The 17,726-nt window shown below is 40.3% G+C and overlaps 1 protein-coding gene across 1 annotated transcript in view; it reads right to left on the bottom strand.

Annotated features, from left to right (window-relative positions):
* The window catches only part of RNF150 (ring finger protein 150), a 239,125-nt gene that overhangs the window by 64,155 nt on the left and 157,244 nt on the right, over window positions 1–17,726 (bottom strand). Inside the window, exons 3-4 of the mRNA XM_007447438.1 lie at window positions 2,565–2,636; window positions 1,066–1,148 (exon numbers count right to left, since the gene is read on the bottom strand). Coding sequence (XP_007447500.1) covers window positions 1,066–1,148; window positions 2,565–2,636 — 155 coding nt within the window. The remainder of the gene's footprint in view (window positions 1–1,065; window positions 1,149–2,564; window positions 2,637–17,726) is intronic.

Here is a 17,726-nt window from a genome sequence, read left to right as displayed (position 1 = left end):
TTTCCTACTGATCAATTTGCCTGAGAGTGTTTCAAGCACAATCCAGTCCCCTTGGAGTGTCTGCATCTATCTGAGTATCTTGTTCCTTTCTGTCACTTTGAGATTTTGTCACTTTGAGATTATTAAACTAATTCCTCTAAAGCATATCCTATTTCTTTTGTGTTTCTAATAAATAGTTCTACATCACATTGTTTTATGACCGAATGGATTGTTTTATATCTTGGTGGTGACTGTGTTCTACTATATTTCCTTAAATACTGTTAGAATTTTTAAAGCCAGTATTTCTAAGTGAAGACTCTTTGTTTAAGGCAGTATTTAATTTTTCTCTTTGGGACACCTGCACAGATGCAAAAACACTAAAAAAGCTTTAGGCAACTTTAAAATATTTTATTGTATTGAAATATTCAAATTTATTTAATGTTAACTGTATAAAAAGAATCTAGACACCTTAACGGTGAATTTCACTTGAGGGAGAGGGATTAGGGTTCTATGAGAATCACCAGTTGGCAGTTTTTCCAACCACACATGCTGGCATCCGCCCCTAGATTCTAGAAGCTTGGGGGTGATGGCCATATTCTCTTCTTGTCAATAAAAAATAAAGGGGAATGAAATCTGCCTTTGGCTTCCTACTCCCTACTGACTGTATTCTGGTTGCTGATCCCTTCATGATCATTCAGAAAACATTTTTAAGAGTTTATTATTTTAATTAAAATAGCACTTGTAAAAGCGAGTACGATTCTGAATATTATAGATCTATTGTTAAAAAAACCTTGAACTTGGAGCTACACCATCAAACCGTGTACATGAGATCCTAGGTCATAGCACTAGTCTCCTCTCTTTGGTGAGAAGAGGATTGGAGAAATATTTCTGATGTCACAAGACAAAATGTTTTCAAGGAGAAAGGTTGTACAAAAAGAATGAGCTTGTTGGTGATTTCTTATTCGAATACGGCACCGCTGGGGCAGACTGACCTTGCAGGGCTACGCCGAGCATGTCGGAGCCAGTGAGGCTAGCAGACACTCTCCACACACGCCCCAGTCAAAAGCAGGCAGCCTAGCCACTCACCGGCAGGGCAAGATCCGGACCACATCGTTGGGCTTGTACCCTTCAATACAAACTGCACAGTTGTCAAAATCAGGCTCGGTTTCCTGCAACAGAGACAGCACAGATGAGCCTGCTTTCCTACCTTCGGCTCCTGTAAACACACAAATAACAAGCCAAAGGAGAGCTTGCCTGGAGCAAGGCTTTCAACTGTCTCGGCGCCAGTTTTCTAAATCCATAATTTATTGTACACTGGTTTAGTTTCTATTCCTTCCAACCTCCACTTTCTGTTTCCGGGTTCCACTGCAAGAGCTTTTGTGAGGGAACAGTTTTTTAATGTACCATTACTAATAATGCTACTTATTATAATCGGAGGTGACATAGCAAAGTCGCGAGGATGAGAAACACTATTCATGGAGAATTGTCAAAATGATATTTAATCTATCCATTCCTCGGGAATCTAATGTATACAACTCTTAAATAGTGGCTCCAGCTTTCTTTTCAAGTACATAAATCTCTTTCAACACCCCATAATACATTACTTATGTAATAGTCCTTGTTCTTTTATTACCCTGTTTGAGGATAAAAAAGTAATGAAAAACTATACTTTAAATTTAGTGATACCTTTAAATGAATTTTATCCTATTAAGCTCAACGGTATTTTTATATGGTTGAAAAACAGCAGCACGTAATTAGCGAGACTAATCAATTATTCATACTGGAGACAATACCGTATACAAGTAGAGTTGTGAATCTCTTACGATGCCCCAAGGAGCCCCAAACCCATGTACTGCCATTCACTGCTCTAAAATTTCTCCTGGGGGAAAAATTCTCCTGGGGAGAACAGAGGCCTTGAGAGGCTTGTGGGCCTAGACTGGCCTACTTTGCGGTCCTTCCTTAAGATATGCTTCCGCTTTTGGCTTTTTGTCATCATTCTACAGCTGGAGAGACTGTTGCCTTGACGTTGGGGTTCTAGAAACTCAATTTCAAGGGACTGAATATGCTTCTTGCATTTGTTGCAGACTCAAGTGGAGGACATCACTCAGCACACAACCATCTTCCTTGCAAGGATTCATGGAAAAACTTTCTCAAGCTGTAATACCAGCAACAGCCATTTTGTTTTTATGTTGTGGGACACTGGAATAAGGTAATTAGATTTGTTTGAATATTGAATATTGTTTCCTTCTTTGCATTGGCTTGCTGGAGAGCCCCAGCTTAAATTTTGGGACCCATTTCTGCTATATGTTTCAGGTAATGCGTGTGTATACTGACTTCATCCTGGTTGCGTCTACTTTTCCTATACCTACTTTTCAATTCTTCCTCCAACTACTTTGTTGTCCTATAGTATGCATCTTATAAACGGCTTTAAATCATGTTAAATAATGATGGGTATAATAACAGATGTTCACAGGAGAACTATTAGTATGTATTTCCCTTTCTCATCTTCTTTTCCACACTGGCTGCTAGGAAACTCGGACGCTTCTCTGAATAGCTCCTCGCCAAAAAAGAAAAGAGGCTGTTACCTTGTCACCCTTCTTGATGGTCCTGACCTGGAGCTTGCTGATTGCTTTCTTTGCTGCATCTCCCAGTCGGCGCTGAAAAACCAAAAGCTGCTTGTTAGCAATAAAGACTTGTAATTCTTAACTTTGTGTCTGATAGCATTCAGTAAACCAGGGCAGCTGTGTCTGAAATCATGCACAAGTGGAAGGAATGTTAATGAAGACAGCTGGAAGAGACGGGGCAGTGATACCTGTGCAAAGGGACTTGACTCATCGCAGCCTACTAAAGAGCTCTGTCATCGAGAGAAGCTCTTTATGCCTGAGGTTAAGCAAGTGGAATATGACATGGAAGGATCCTGCCCCACAGTGACTCCAGCGCAGGTCACATCCATGCAGATTAGCAAAACAAACAAACAAACAAACAAACAGTTCCCTAATTTGTCACTCTAGCCACTCAATTTGTGACGTGGAGATAGCCAATTTGGAGTAGTTGGAATAATCTCTCTCTCTTGTTCACAGGGTATATTGTTTGTGTATTCCTTTCAATTTGGAATTTTTAAGCAATTTCCTTTGCTTATCTAGACCCAACTTAGGTTTATATTTGGTCTGTACTATCCTTTCCCATCACCTTGTTACATGCCAATTTCACCTCTTTAGTGTGTGTTTAAGTGTGAGTGTGCGCATAGGAAAATACATAAATCATACATATTCAGTTTAGCAAACAGTTATAGAGCAAACACCTGGGTAACCATCATCACCCACGTTAAGAAATAATATATTATGCACTCCTTTTTTTAATAGAGGAAGTTAGTATCCTAACGCACCCTACAATAATACAATTAATAGGGCCACGAGGAAGAATGGGAGAGGAAGAGGGTGGGGAGAGAATTACGTTTTAATCTGTCGAGGAAAAAAATGGTTTGCTTGTGTGCTTATGAGTTTTCCACATACTGTAATCTTCTCAGGTATGTGTATTTCTAGTCTGCAACAGAAGTGTATTTGCAGCAGTGAAACGTATTTGAAGGACTAAGATAAACAGGGCAAACGTTTAAAAAGAATAATCATCTGCTTTCACTAATTTTGTTTCTTTTGGAAATAAAACTCTAGCTTCTTTCTTTTCTTTAAAGTAGTGAGCATACACTAATGAAGAGTTCATTTAGCCTAAGTACCGTGTGCTAAAGCTTTGTAAGCTACATCACTATTATCCTTACAACAGCTCTACGAGAAAAATACTATTTTATAGAATGGAGACTTAAAGAGCTTAAGTAAATTGTCTAATATCACAGAGTTAGTGACAGGTCATTCAGAATCTGAGTAAAAATTAAGTCTGAATTTAAAACGAAAGCTAAATTACCCCGCTCATTTTTTTCACCAATTACCCAGTCCACCGACCAGGCAGTCGGCCAATCACCAAACACCTATCCAGTCAGCCAGCAGCTAGCCAGCCAGCCAACCTACTAATCAGCTAGCTAACCAACCAACATCTAGCCAGCCGGCCAGCCAACCAGCCATTCAGTCAACCAGCCAAGCAACTAACCCATCAGCTGACCAACCAATCAAAATCTATTAAGTACCTGTCATACGGCATGTCCCTAAGCATACCCCAATCTGAGTAAATAGGCAGAAGAGGACATGCTTCCCTTGTTAATTCATTTTTCTCTTTGATAGTCTGTCCTTAGTTTCTAAAATAATTACTGGCATTTTTAACAGAAAAGTAAGCCTTGGTTGTTTCCTAAAAGGAGACCAACATACACTTGAGACCTATAAGGAAATCCATGAGTAATGAGCAAACTAAGGAGGTGGGAAAAATAGGAAGAGGCTATAATGAGAAATACCAAGGGGGAACATACAGTGAGAGGAAAAGAAAAGAACTGAGATGAAACTAAACAGGATGTAACTCTCTTTCCTTTCCTCCTCCTCTAGCTGGTGCCTAACCATCCTTTGGTCTTAACTCAAGCCACTTCCTCAGGAAGCTCCTCCCTCTTCTTCCAGGAGAGAGGAGCCCTCGAGTCCAGATCCTCACACCTTCGCTTCACGGCACTGTCACAACATTTGCAAGTTGATGTTTATTTTGATGATCAACTCCCGTTCCACTTGGCTCAAGTGAGCTCCCTGAGTGCACGATTGGGTTTAGTTTTGCTTCCCCTTGTTTCCCCAGCACCTAGAATAAAGCTGCCTTCAAATCAGTGACCCGTGATCATTCCACACGTATCTCGGATCACTTATTTTGTTCCAGGCCTAGCTCTGGGTTTTGAAACAATGGTAGTGAAAAAATACATACACTTTCCTGCTCTCTGCAGCTTACTATCTAATGGAAACTCCATGAAGGGTTGATAAGTGAATAAAATCTTAAATCCAGAGATTTTTTAAAAGCATGAAATACAACCTGAGAAATTCAGCCAGTTGATGGGAAAATTTATGGAAAACTATAAGTAATACATGTGATAAGGTAAGCAAATCTTACCTGTACCTCTTTTTTCTTTCTTTCTTTTTTTTTTTTTGCGGTACGCGGGCCTCTCACTGTTGTGGCCCCTCCCGTTGCAGAGCACAGGCTCTGGACGCGCAGGCTCAGCGGCCATGGCTCACGGGCCCAGCAGCATATGGGATCTTCCCGGACCGGGGCCCGAACCCGTGTCCCCTGCATCGGCAGGCGGACTCTCAACCACTGCGCCACCAGGGAAGCCCCCACCTATACCTCTTTTGAGGAGGAAAAGGATTGCATTTTGGTAGAGACTAATGAAGGATATGAAAATCTGCCCTGCCAGGGGAAAAAGAGATGATCTAGATACCTGGAAAATACGGAAAAACCAGCTTCTGAGATATAGATGATAACTATGGGACCAGGGAAAAGCACTGTAAAGTTTAAAAAAATGCTATGACCATTTGCATGTAGCCAAATTTTGTCAATATGGGCATGTCTCTATTTCTTCTTAAGTGACATGAAAATCAGAAATACTGACTTCTGAATAAAGACCATTGTCCCACTTTCCACTATTTTCACACTAGTATTACTGGATCTCCAAAGTGCAAACTAATGACAGAAGCCCATAAACATTCTTAATAAAATGGCCCAAATAAGGAATTTGTTGCTCTTGTAGTTGGTCTCTTCTGTCTTTGGGATTTTAACTGCACCGAGTATAAATGAGAGGGAAAGCTACAGACCTTGCTCAAACCAAGTCTTGTATGTAGTTGAGCAGAGAATCTAGGGACTGGAGCAGAAGATCATCACAAAACAGACTCTTTCCTTTGTGCTCCTTAGAAATGCAGAGTGATGTGATGCTGATGGAAGACTTAGGGACCACCTCAGGTAGATGGAGGGACCACCTTGGGCAGAGAGGGACCTCCTCAGGTTTGTACAGACATGTTGTTTCAGGCAGGGATTCCTATCCCTTCTCCAGGATGCTCCTATAGATGTTCTCCAACCCAACCAGATCCAAATCATATTATACTTTTCACTAAAAATTGTCAGGAGTTGAGCCATCTTGGTAATTAGATTTACTCATCAATTTGATTGAAACAGGTCTAAGAAAATATTTTCCAAGGTTACTGGTTCCTTGACAACAATGAAGATAAACGGCTTTATGGAAGATAAACACAGAGCCATTTATTAGAAGAATAAGGTCTGACATAAACACCAACAAGGATAGTAAACAATGACAGACTCCAACCCAAGATGTATAATTTAGTTATCTCCTAAATACTTAAGAAACTGAGAAAAATAAGACATTTACCTCGAGTTCCCCTCTGTGTTATAAACAGAAATGCAGTCAAGGTGAGAAAAAACTAGGACTAAGGATGCCAAAACACAGCATCAAAATTGAGTTTATGGGGCTTCCCTGGTGGCACAGTGGTTGAGAGTCCGCCTGCCGATGCGGGGGACACGGGTTCGGGCCCCGGTCCGGGAAGATCCCATATGCCGCGGAGCGGCTGGGCCCGTGAGCCATGGCCGCTGAGCCTGCGCGTCCGGAGCCTGTGCTCTGCAACGGGAGAGGCCACAACAGTGAGAGGCCCGCGTACCGCAAAAAAAAAAAAAAAAAAAAAAAAAAATCGAGTTTTTGTTCTTCCTGTCTCATTTGGTTGAATAATTCCGTATCATCTCTGCCTCTTTTTTTTCCTGACAGCTATATTTTCTAATCATGATTACTGTCATCATCAACACGACCAAGTGGAAAAATAACTAAGTGTCCTTATGTTCTAGGTGAAGAGAGGCCATTACAGACATAAACAGAGTTGGTCCCAGTCATCTGGATGCTCATGTGGCCACAGGTGACTCAGCCACTTCCCGCACTTGCTCTAATACATAATAATGATTCTCCTGGGCCCGCTTGATGGGACAGAAACCATTGCACAGCAAGTCCAATCAATTTCTATGATGCAAATCACCCCTCCGTCCACTTAGAAATATGGATAAAAGAATTAGACTCCTTTGGCGGCCATGGTGACTCCACAGCGTAAGGACTTAAAAGCTGTTCGTGCACACAGGGCATGAGGTAAAACCATCAGGATTAATTTGGAGGGGTAGGAGGTGTTGTAGAGAGGAAGGCAATGGCTTGGGAGTAAGAAAATCCAGCTTTTAGTCCTCTTTCCGGCACTCACTGACTGTGACTTTGGCCAAGTCACTTAAATATTCTGGACCTTAGTTTCTTTTATTAGTAACCTTAGGTATGTAAAGTCATGTCATTTCCAGCTTTACTAGCTCATCATTATCATCCGCGCAGAACAGAACTGGGAGGCAAAGATCCTTTGAGACCTGAATTATCAAAACACAGTACATCAATGGCTAATGACCTCACTGAATACTTGCCCTCTATCCCCTGAGGACAGCGCAGCATCAATCAGGGACCACTTTGGTTCTCGCTCTTTAGAAGACAGAAGCATCTCCACTTACAGACCCTTCCTGGATGGCAGACACTTGGCCTACTCCTATCCCCTCCCTTTCTCTTTTCCTGTGAAGCTCAAGTTTGTTTTAAATTCCATTACTTCTTTTGTTCCAACATCACTTCAGCAGCAAGATGTGCAAAAGAAATCAAAGGGCCATGGGCCACGAACATGCAAATAATAGGAAAAGGTATTCTCAGGGAGAGGTAACTCTTTCAAGAAAGCTTTGTTGAATGTCATTACCAGACCTCACATGAAACAACACAAAACAGGTCTAGTTTCTTTGGGTTAGCCTCAAAGGTAATATTGTTTACGAAAAACAAAAAAGAACCTGATTTAGTTTATCTGATCTGCTCATATTTGAAAGAGCTGCCATCTACTAGGAGTCCTGTGGTTTCCAGAATGCAGACCCAGTCCTTGTGTCTGAGGTGGGATGTCCTAGGAGACAGTGAGACAACGCCCCAGAGCATCACCGGAAGGCAGGCTCACAGGCCACAGGCACGGCCACGGCAGGGATGCTGCTGGCTGGCTTTGTCCTGTAGGGTTTCTTTTTCTTTTTTTAATTTATTTATTTGTTTTTATTTTTGGCTGCGTTGGGTCTCTGCTGCTGCGCACGGGCTTTCTCTAGTTGCAGCGAGCGGGGGCTACTCTTCGTTGTGGTGTGCGGGCTTTAGGTGCGTGGGCTTCAGTAGTTGTGGCACGTGGGCTCAGCAGTCGTGGCTCACGGGCTCTAGAGCGCAGGCTCAGTAGCTGCGGCGCACGGGCCTAGTTGCTCTGCGGCATGTGGGATCTTCCTGGACCAGGGCTCGAACCCGTGTCCCCTGCATTGGCAGGGAGATTCTTAACCACTGTGCCACCTGCAGGGTTTCTATAAGAAACTATAAGCTATAAGCTCCCCACCTCGAGGTTCAAGAAGGGGTCCCCAGACGAGAGGTCATTCGTTGGTAGAATGAGGAATAACCTTTAGCATCCTCTCTGAAGCACCATGAGGTGGAGAATCTTAAATCGGATACTGGAAAGGGCTTAGCAATCAATCCTTACTTCTAAAGCCAAAAAGGGCCAATCTTCAAACAGTAGAAAGCTGGGGAGTTGCTCATGTTTCCTGCTGTGCCTGAAGTGGGGCTGGCGGCCCTCTTGGTGGGGCCAGGTCTCCTCAGTACCTCAATACTGTGAAGGGAGCTTTGTCCGCTGGCAGTCACTCTACCTTGAAATCAAAAACCTGGTTGTGTGCCCTTGAAAAAAAAAATCACTTAACATTTCTCTCTCTCAAATTCATTACGTCTCGTGTCCTTTTAAATTCTAAAAACTATGATTGGGAGTTTGGGATTGACATGTACACACTGCTATATTTAAAATGGATAACCAACAAGGACCTACTGTACGGCACAGGGAACTCAGCTCAATATTCTGTAATAGCCTAAATGGGAAAAGAATTTGAAAAAGAAGAGATACATGTATGTGTACAACTGAATCACTTTGCTGTACACCTGAAACTAACATGACACTGTTAATCAACTAGACTCCAATATACAAGAAAAATTTTTAAAAAACTATGATTCTCATATCAGGCAGTCAGCATTCTCAAATAGGCCACGCATCTACTGCCTCCCAAATCCTTACAGCTGTGGTTTCCCATCTGCAGCCCTTCTGAGAACTGGGGTTCTCAGGGCTGATCTGAGAGGCGTCTGGGTGATGCGGGGTAGAGGTCCACCCTGGTGACATCCGTGGGCTATTTCCTTAAAGTACTGATCCAGGGCCATCATGAGACTTGTGAGGAGAGACAGAGAGACATGGCCTAGCACTTAAAAGCCACCTTGGCATGTGTTAAATGGCCAGCAGAATGTTCTTCCTAATCATCATAGGACCTTTCCATCCCTGAAAAGTGGGTTGTGGCCTGCAGCTTCTCTTCCCATACCGCCTTCGTGCTTTTACTCGTGTGTCCTTGCACACTTCACAGGTGTGAGTGTGATAGGAAAGCCTTCTTGTGCCTGAGCACGATTTCCTCTCGCCTTGCTCTGCCTGGCTGGCTGGACCACTGTTCCTATCTCTGTGATTCAGATCCGGTTCCTGACTCCAAAACCTCCTAAGCTCTTCCTGCACTGGATTGTCCTCCTGCCTCATGACCCTGCCCCGCCCAAGTCTCTGATTCCACTTTGCTCCAAAACAGGAGTTAGATACAAACACTCTACTCGCCTTTAAGTGGTCCCAGCTCCTGACACTTCAGTCTTGACAGTATTCTAGATCCTCACCTAGCTGTCTGGGAGGGTCCCATTTGTGTCTGGGTCTACGTTTGATTATGTAACAGAGAACTCTGGGCCTGGTCGGAGCTGAGACCCGTTTGGTTGGAATGTGACATTATGAAAAGCAACCCCCCTAACGGTTCCATGCGTGCTCTGGGCCAACCTGTATCTTAACCCACGCAGGATGCTTCCATGGGCTCTTCCAGGCCCCAGGGCTTGTTTGGGAATGGGGGACAGGAGTCCAGCTACCTCCTTGAACTCCATGGAGACGGAACTTGAACCGGTCAGGCACTGGACTCAGGCATCCACAGGCTGGCTGACAGCAGGGTCCCCAAAGCAGCCTGGCCCTGGAGAAAAGATGACAGGGCTCCAAGAAAGAGAAGCATCGCGACTGAAGGTCATGGCAGAGCAGTGACCCTGAGCCAAGGGGCAGTGCATCCAGAGGGAGCGTGAAGCTGTGCCTGGTTTCTGCAAACCAGCATCCTTGCTGCACCTCCCTCAGAGGGCCTGCAGGCAGGGGAAGGTACAAGGCGAGGAGGGAATGGTTTCAAATAGTGACAAGAATTGGGAAGAAAATAAAACAAATGCATAAAATAATATGATGGAGGGAGAGAGACTGGGGCGCGAGTGTACATCAAGCTGTCTTCAGGCCTCCTCTCTGGATGCCCACTTCCGGGGCGGCTCACCCTGTCCTGACCATTTAAATGGTATCTCTATACTCTGCTGACTCTTATATTTCCACCTCCAGCTCCTCTCCCCAACCTCTCGGCTTGTATACGAAATACCTACCTGGCATCTCCATCTAATAGGCTTCTTTTTTTTCCCCCAAATGTTTATTTAGTATCTGTTTCTTTTTTTTTTATATTGAAGTATAGGTGATTTACACTGTTGTGTTGGCTTCTAAAATTTCACATCTCCATATACCCAAATTCCAGATTCCCCAGCCCCTCAGGATCTCTTCTGTTTTTCCTATTTCAGTTAATGCTGTAAGAACTGACCTAACTGCAGCCTTGTTTCTTCTCCTTCCCTCACACATATGATAACCATGTGATTATTATCTAAATCGGAACACTCGGGAGAGTAAAATGGGGGTTATTAATAATTAGGCTGGTACAACAGGTATAAGCTAGGAAATGTGTTTTATATTCTATACCGAATCCACAAGCCTTTAAAATATTGCCCTAATCTGACGCCCATCTGGCTTCTCCACCTTGCTCCCTCTAATCCAAACCCATCACCTGTCAGCTTGACTCCCATACAGCCCTCCACGTGGGCTCATATCTGTTTTTATGTGTATTGCCTGTTGATGCCACTACAATATACGCTATGTGAAGGCAGAGTCCTTGTGCATGTAATAAATGTGGAAAGGGACTTTTCTTATTTGTAGACACAGAAACTTCTGGAAGCATAGAAAGGAAGTGCTAAGACTTGTTGCCTCTTGGGAGACCCAGAGGGAGGGGAATTGACAAAGAGAGTCTGAGGTGGGGAGAATGCTTACTTTTAAATGGATGCTCTTTTATTTTGCCTGTTTTTTTTACAGTGCGCATACACTGTTACTGTTAATCAAAACACACTGCTTCATGGGAAGTTTTTCTCCAAGAATGCCAGATTCTTTCTCTGTAGTCTATTGATATGCCCTCCTTTTCCCATAACTCTGAACAAAAAAAATCCCGTTTTCTTTCAAACTGTGTCACCTGGGACATAAAGCCCATATCTAGACTTAACTACATGTTTGTTATAAAAAAATGGGGCTATTTAAATTTGGGGGGGAAATACTGTTTTCTAAGAATTGCTTTATCTTTAAAAAGACAATCCAGGTTGGAGTTCTTTTTAGCACGAGTCTCCCATTTTCCTTGCTTGGCCCTGCAATAAACCTTTCTCTGCTCCAAAAAATGAAATAAAATAAAATAAGAACGATCCAGTTAACAACTCTCGGATAACCAATCTCACATATTTTCTCATTGGATCCTTGCATCAAGCCTGTGGGGATGACCCGTAGTCATTCCCACTTTATTTTTTTATTATTTATTTATTTTTTTGGCTGCACCGTGCAGCATGTGGGACCTTTGTTCCCCGACCAGGGATCAAACCCATACCCCCTGCATTGGGAGCACACAGTCTTAACCACTGGACCACCAGGGAAGTCCCCATTCCCACTTTATATGTGAGGAAATCTAGGCACAGAAAGGTGAAGACCCACATAAGATCATACCACTAGAAACTGCCAGAGTAAAGATTTGAATCCAGACCTGACTCCAAAGCTGTGTTTAACTATTACCTTGCACTGGCACTATCTTGGCATAGTTGCTTTAGGAAACATGGCACTCCAGCCAAATCTCGTTCTCCACTTTACACTGTGGCCCATATTCTCCACGTCCTCGTCTACCTCGCTGTGAGGTTACTAACACAAAGAACATCTAGCAAATCTTTCTCTGTGAGAAACTGCACTGAAATGATCTGAAAAGGCTACTGATTGTGTTAGATGACGGTGACTTTCCTCTAAGTGTGATCTCCACCAAGCAGAGACTGAGGTACGCTTCTGGCTAATTCAAGTTCAGTCTCTCTCACACCTGAAAGGTTAGATACTTTACCAATGTAACATTAATGCCTTTGATATTCCATTTCAGACTGTGAGCCTACATCTAACCTGAGAGTTACTCTTTCTGAAGGGCCAATAGTGCTTCAATAAAAATAAATGACTTCAGTTCACCTGATGGTTAGTACAGCTATAGCTTAGACAGCTGTAACTTTCTGCTGAATGGAACAAAGCACTGCCCATCAAAAGAAAAATATTTTTCTAAGGGAAATTATATATTCTTATTCCACTCATAAAAGGGCTAAAGTATGGTGTCTATTGTGATCAAGAAGCAGTGCTGGGGCTTCCCTGGTGGCGCAGTGGTTGAGAGTCCGCCTGCCGATGCAGGGCACAAGGATCGATGCAGGGGACACGGGTTCGTGCCCCGGTCCGGGAAGATCCCACGTGCCGCGGAGCAGCTGGACCCGTGAGCCATGGCCGCTGAGCCTGCGCGTCTGGAGCTCGTCCTCCGCAACGGGAGAGGCCACAACAGTGAGAGGCCCGCGTACTGCTAAAAAAAAAAAAAAAAGAAACAGTGCTAACTTTCAGCATGATCCAAATTCACTGAGTAACCTGAAGGTAACATCCTGTAATTCAAGGAAGGGAGCAGAGTAAACACTTAAACCCCATCCACTTCTAATTTGCTTTTCACATACATCAGAGAGTATGCATAGGCCCGGAGAGAAATGCAATCTCTATCTACCGGCACAAAGTGAACTAGCAATTGAAATAGTTACTCAACCAAGTCAAGCCTAAAATTTCATCCTTACCTCAATTTTCCAATGATTGCTTTGATTAATTATAGACTCAAAAAGATAGGGGTACCATTTCTATTTATCATTGTGGGATCAGCTGGAAAGTGTATTTGCAATAACTGATTTATATTTGTATGGTTTCTTCAAATGTAACCCTTAGGAACCAGTGGAACTGAACATATTTGTTCTATATCTAGTTTCACTGCCTTGTGTCTAACTGGTAATAACTGTCCACTTAAATTCCAGAATATTCAGTAAAAGTGGCAAAGCTGGAATTGTATGCAATCGTTATGGAATCTATATGATAGTAATAATGACACCCTTCATTGAGAGCTTTGTAAGTGATTGATCATGTTCAGGGACTTCAAAATATAAGATACATTAAGCCATTTAATCCTCACTATAACTATAAAAAGAAGGTATATTCCCATTTAGTTTAGAAAACTAAAGCATAAAGTATCTTGTCCACTTGTGGTAAGTGGTGGAACCCGACTACTAGGTAGCCACCAAAAATCATGTTTCAAAGATTATTTAATGATGGGGGAAATGCTCACCATTTAATAAAAAAAGAGAACACAAACTTACATGTCTTACATGTGTGTCTGTATCTCATGCATACATAGACACATATATGATGACATTTTACTGAATATATATATATATATATATATATATATATATACACACACATGGGGTTAAAAGTCTGAAAGGTAATGTACTCAATTATTAACAATTCAGTAAGGTGATGGGTGATTTTGTCTTCTCTTTTAGTATTTTTCTGTGATTGCCAAAATCTATTAGAATAAATATGCATCATTTTGAGAGTCAGAAAAAAGCAATAAAAATGTTTAAAAAAATTGTTCCAGAAGCTACAGAAAATTTAAACGGACAAATTTCCATAAAATAAATAGAAAGTCCAAGAGCTGTCCTCCTAAAACAACTTAGAATTTATTGGCTTACAAAAAGTTCTATAATACTTCAAGGATCAGCGAATTCCAGGGCTGTTTAAAATGCTCTAGAGCTGGGCTGTCCGATGGGGCTTTCTGTGATGATGAAAGTGTCCTATCTATGCTGTATCTATTCTAGTAGCCACTAGAAATGTAGCTAGTATGACTGAGGAGCAGAATTTTACATTTTATTTTATTACAATTAATTTAAATTTAAAGAGCCACGCATGGCTAGTGACTACCACGTTGGACACTGAAACTCTGGACTATAGAAAATGGAGGAAAATTTGCAAATTCTTCTTATAAAACCAGTATAGCCCTTACCTAAACATGATAAAAATGTAAACTATGGACAAATTTCACATGTGAATATCAAGGTAAAAAATAAATAATGTACCACATAAGATATGATCAAAACAATCCAGCACACATTAGAGGATTAGCATGTACTGGAAATCCAGGATGGTTCAATATTAGGAAATCCATTAATTTAAACCACTCCTATTAATAGATCAAAAGAGAAAACCCAGACTACAGCTCTTGAAAAGGCATTTGTTAAAATTAAAAGTACATTCTTGATTAAAACTCTGAATAAAACAGGACTATGTTGACATTTATACAACATGTTAAATATATATCTTAACCTAGAAGACTGCATGGGGAAATAATAAAATTGAGAAATGATAAAAACGATCCATTAAACTCAGAATGTTCCCATTAAATACTGAATGAAGAGTAATATGTTCACTATTACTACTATTACTTTAGTTGATTCTGGAGGCACAAGTCAGTGAAGTTAGATAATAGAGAAAAAAAGGAGTTTTAAAATTTCAAAGAAGTAAATTATCATTGATTGCATATTATTAGTATAATCCTGATAAACTGATACAAACAATCACAAGTACTACAATGTAGTGGTTAAGAGCATACACTCTGAAGCCTTGCTGTTGGTTTAGTTGCTGTCTCTATTAGTAACAGGCTGTGTGACCTTGGGCAACTTATTTAACCTCTGTTTCCTTCTCTGTAAAATGAAGAAAACAGAATTATCTGCTATAAGGCTATGAAGTAGGTTAAGTATGTAAATATATACAGAGCTCTTACAACATGCCTGCATTTAATATATACTATATAATATCACTATTATTAAGGTGATAATAATAATTTAAAATGATAATAAATGATAAAATACATAAATTACTAAATTATAATAATGTACAAAAGAAACGTAAAAAATCAAAAGAATTCCCATATGAAAAAGGGGATTTCATTTATAATTGCAACACAATGACCTAGGAATAAACATAAGAAGAATGTGCAAGGTTAAATGAGGATATTTTGAATGCTATTAGGGAATAAAAAGAATAGTTGAATAAAGGGAAAACATATACTACACTTTGATAGGAAGATTCAACATCAGTAGGTTATAAACTCCTTCTAAATTATTCTATAAATTAAAAACCTAGCTAAAAGTGATTCTAAAATCATATAAAGATAAACATGAAAAAAGTGGAAGAGCAATGAAAGAAGATTAGCATGACAGATATGAGACATTATGGTGCTAAAACATTCAAAATGGTATGATATTGGAATGTGAATAGACAGATTAAAGCTACATTTTACAGAGCACAGAAATAGAACGGAATACATATGGGGCTTTAATATATGCTAGATGGAGGAGGGTTCTGCATACGAGAAGGAAAAGATTAATTATTCAATAAATACCAGTTACAAAAACTGGTAGGCAATCTGAAACAAAACTAATGTTGGCTCTGTACTTGATTCCTTACACTGAAATAAGTTCTCTGTAGATTAAAGTTTTAATCATAAAAGTGAAATTTAAAAAGCAGTGGATGAAACCATGAGACACTGTTTTTCTATAGTCTTGGGCTATAGAAGATGTTATTATATAAAACTCAGGAGCTATAAAAAATTGATAAATTCAGTTATGTAACACCCCCAAATTTCTGCATGGTAAAAAGCTCCAAAGATAAATCAAAGACAATGACAACTTGGGAGGAAAAAAATGGAATCTGTAGGATTCCCCAAAAAAGGGTTAACTGCTCTGACCAGTAAAGAGGTTATACACATCAGTATGATGTGCCCAACAGCTCAATTGAAAAGTGGTCTAATAATGTAAGTAGATACTTCATAGAAAAAAAAAAAAATCACCTTTTTCTATTTCATGTTATTTGTGATAAGAAAAATGTGATACCATTTTTAACTTATTAAATTGCATACAACAAAAAAGCTGTAACATTCATTTGGTGAGGATATGCGTAAATAGTGTTTGTTATTAGTATATTGTTGTATATGTTAGTATAAGCAGTTATTAAATTAATACACTACTGCATGAATGTCACTTATATTAGTATAAACAGTATTACTATATTGTTGGTTAATGTATAAATTGGTTCAACCTTTCTGGCAGACAATTTGGCAGTATCTATTGTAGTTTAAAGTACACATACTATTGCCCTAACTATAAAATTTCCAGAATTTACCATACAGATATACTCACAAATCTGCTGTGTCATGTGTACATGTTTGTGTGTGTGTGTGTGTGTTTTGTTTTGTTTTTTTTGTAAGAGAAAACATGCCCACTAATAGGAGCTGGTTAAATAAATGCGGCATATGCAGAAAATAAAACATTATATAGCATAGCTCGTTTTATTGCCCTTCACAGATACTGTGTATTTTACAAATTGAAGGTTTGTGGCAACCCTGCATTGAGCGAGTCTATCGGCACCATTTTTTCCGGCAGCATTTGCTCTTTGTGTCTCTGTGTCACATTTTGGTAATTCTCACAATACTTCAAATTTTTTCATTATTACTGTATTTGTCATGGTGATCTGTGATCAGTGATATCTGATGTTACTATTGCAACAAGATTACGATGAGTTGAAGGTTCAGATGATGGTTAACATTTTTTAGCAATATTTAAAAATTAAGGTACGTACCTTGTTTTTTTAGACACAATGTTATCGCACACTTAATAGACTATAGTATAGGGTAAACATGACTTTTATGTGCACTGGGAAACCAAAAAATTCCTGTTGACTCACTTTATTGAGATATTTGCTTTATTGCAGTGGTCTGGAATGAAACCCGCAATATCTCTAAGGTCTGCCTGTACAGTTATTAGAAATGAGAAGGCAGCTTGGGTTGAGTGTTGATAAGAATTGATCTCCAAGATGAAGTGAGAAATACAGGTACAGAGTTAAGTGTGCTATCATTTGTTTAAAAACACACACACACACACACACACACACACACACACACACGTTTGTAAGCATATAAAATATCCCTGGAAGGGAAGATATTCCAAGAAGAACTGCTTAATTGAGGGACAAACGTGGGAAAGCGATTACTTTTCACCGTATACCATTTTGTACTTTTTTCATTTTATACTATGTGTAGGCACTGTCTGTTCCAAAATTAGTTGTTTTTCAAAATACCTTTTATTTTTTGTCTCCTTCTGTTCACAAGGAGGACATCCTGGCTCTTTCCACATTATGTTGATACAATTAGCATAATCTCAGCTCCCTTCCTCTTTCTCCCTTTATTTTGTGCCTAAATAAGTAAATAATTGTCCCCCAAATGAGCAATAGGAACGTGGGACAAAGCACTTCCATGTTACAGAACAATGTTAGCAAAACATCCAAATATGTGTACTTGGAAAAGATCTGAAAAACTATACAGTAAATGTTAACAGTGTTTATCCTGAGTGGGGCATCATAGGTAATTTTGGTTTTGGTCTTGGTATTTTCTGTGATTTCCAAAGTTTACACAAT

The sequence above is a fragment of the Lipotes vexillifer genome, unplaced genomic scaffold, assembly GCF_000442215.2.
Source record: "Lipotes vexillifer unplaced genomic scaffold, Lipotes_vexillifer_v1.1 scaffold1945, whole genome shotgun sequence".
Taxonomy (NCBI): Eukaryota; Metazoa; Chordata; class Mammalia; order Artiodactyla; family Lipotidae; genus Lipotes; species Lipotes vexillifer.
The sequence above is the reverse complement of the archived record's forward strand: the minus strand, read 5'-3'. Positions and strand labels throughout refer to the sequence as shown.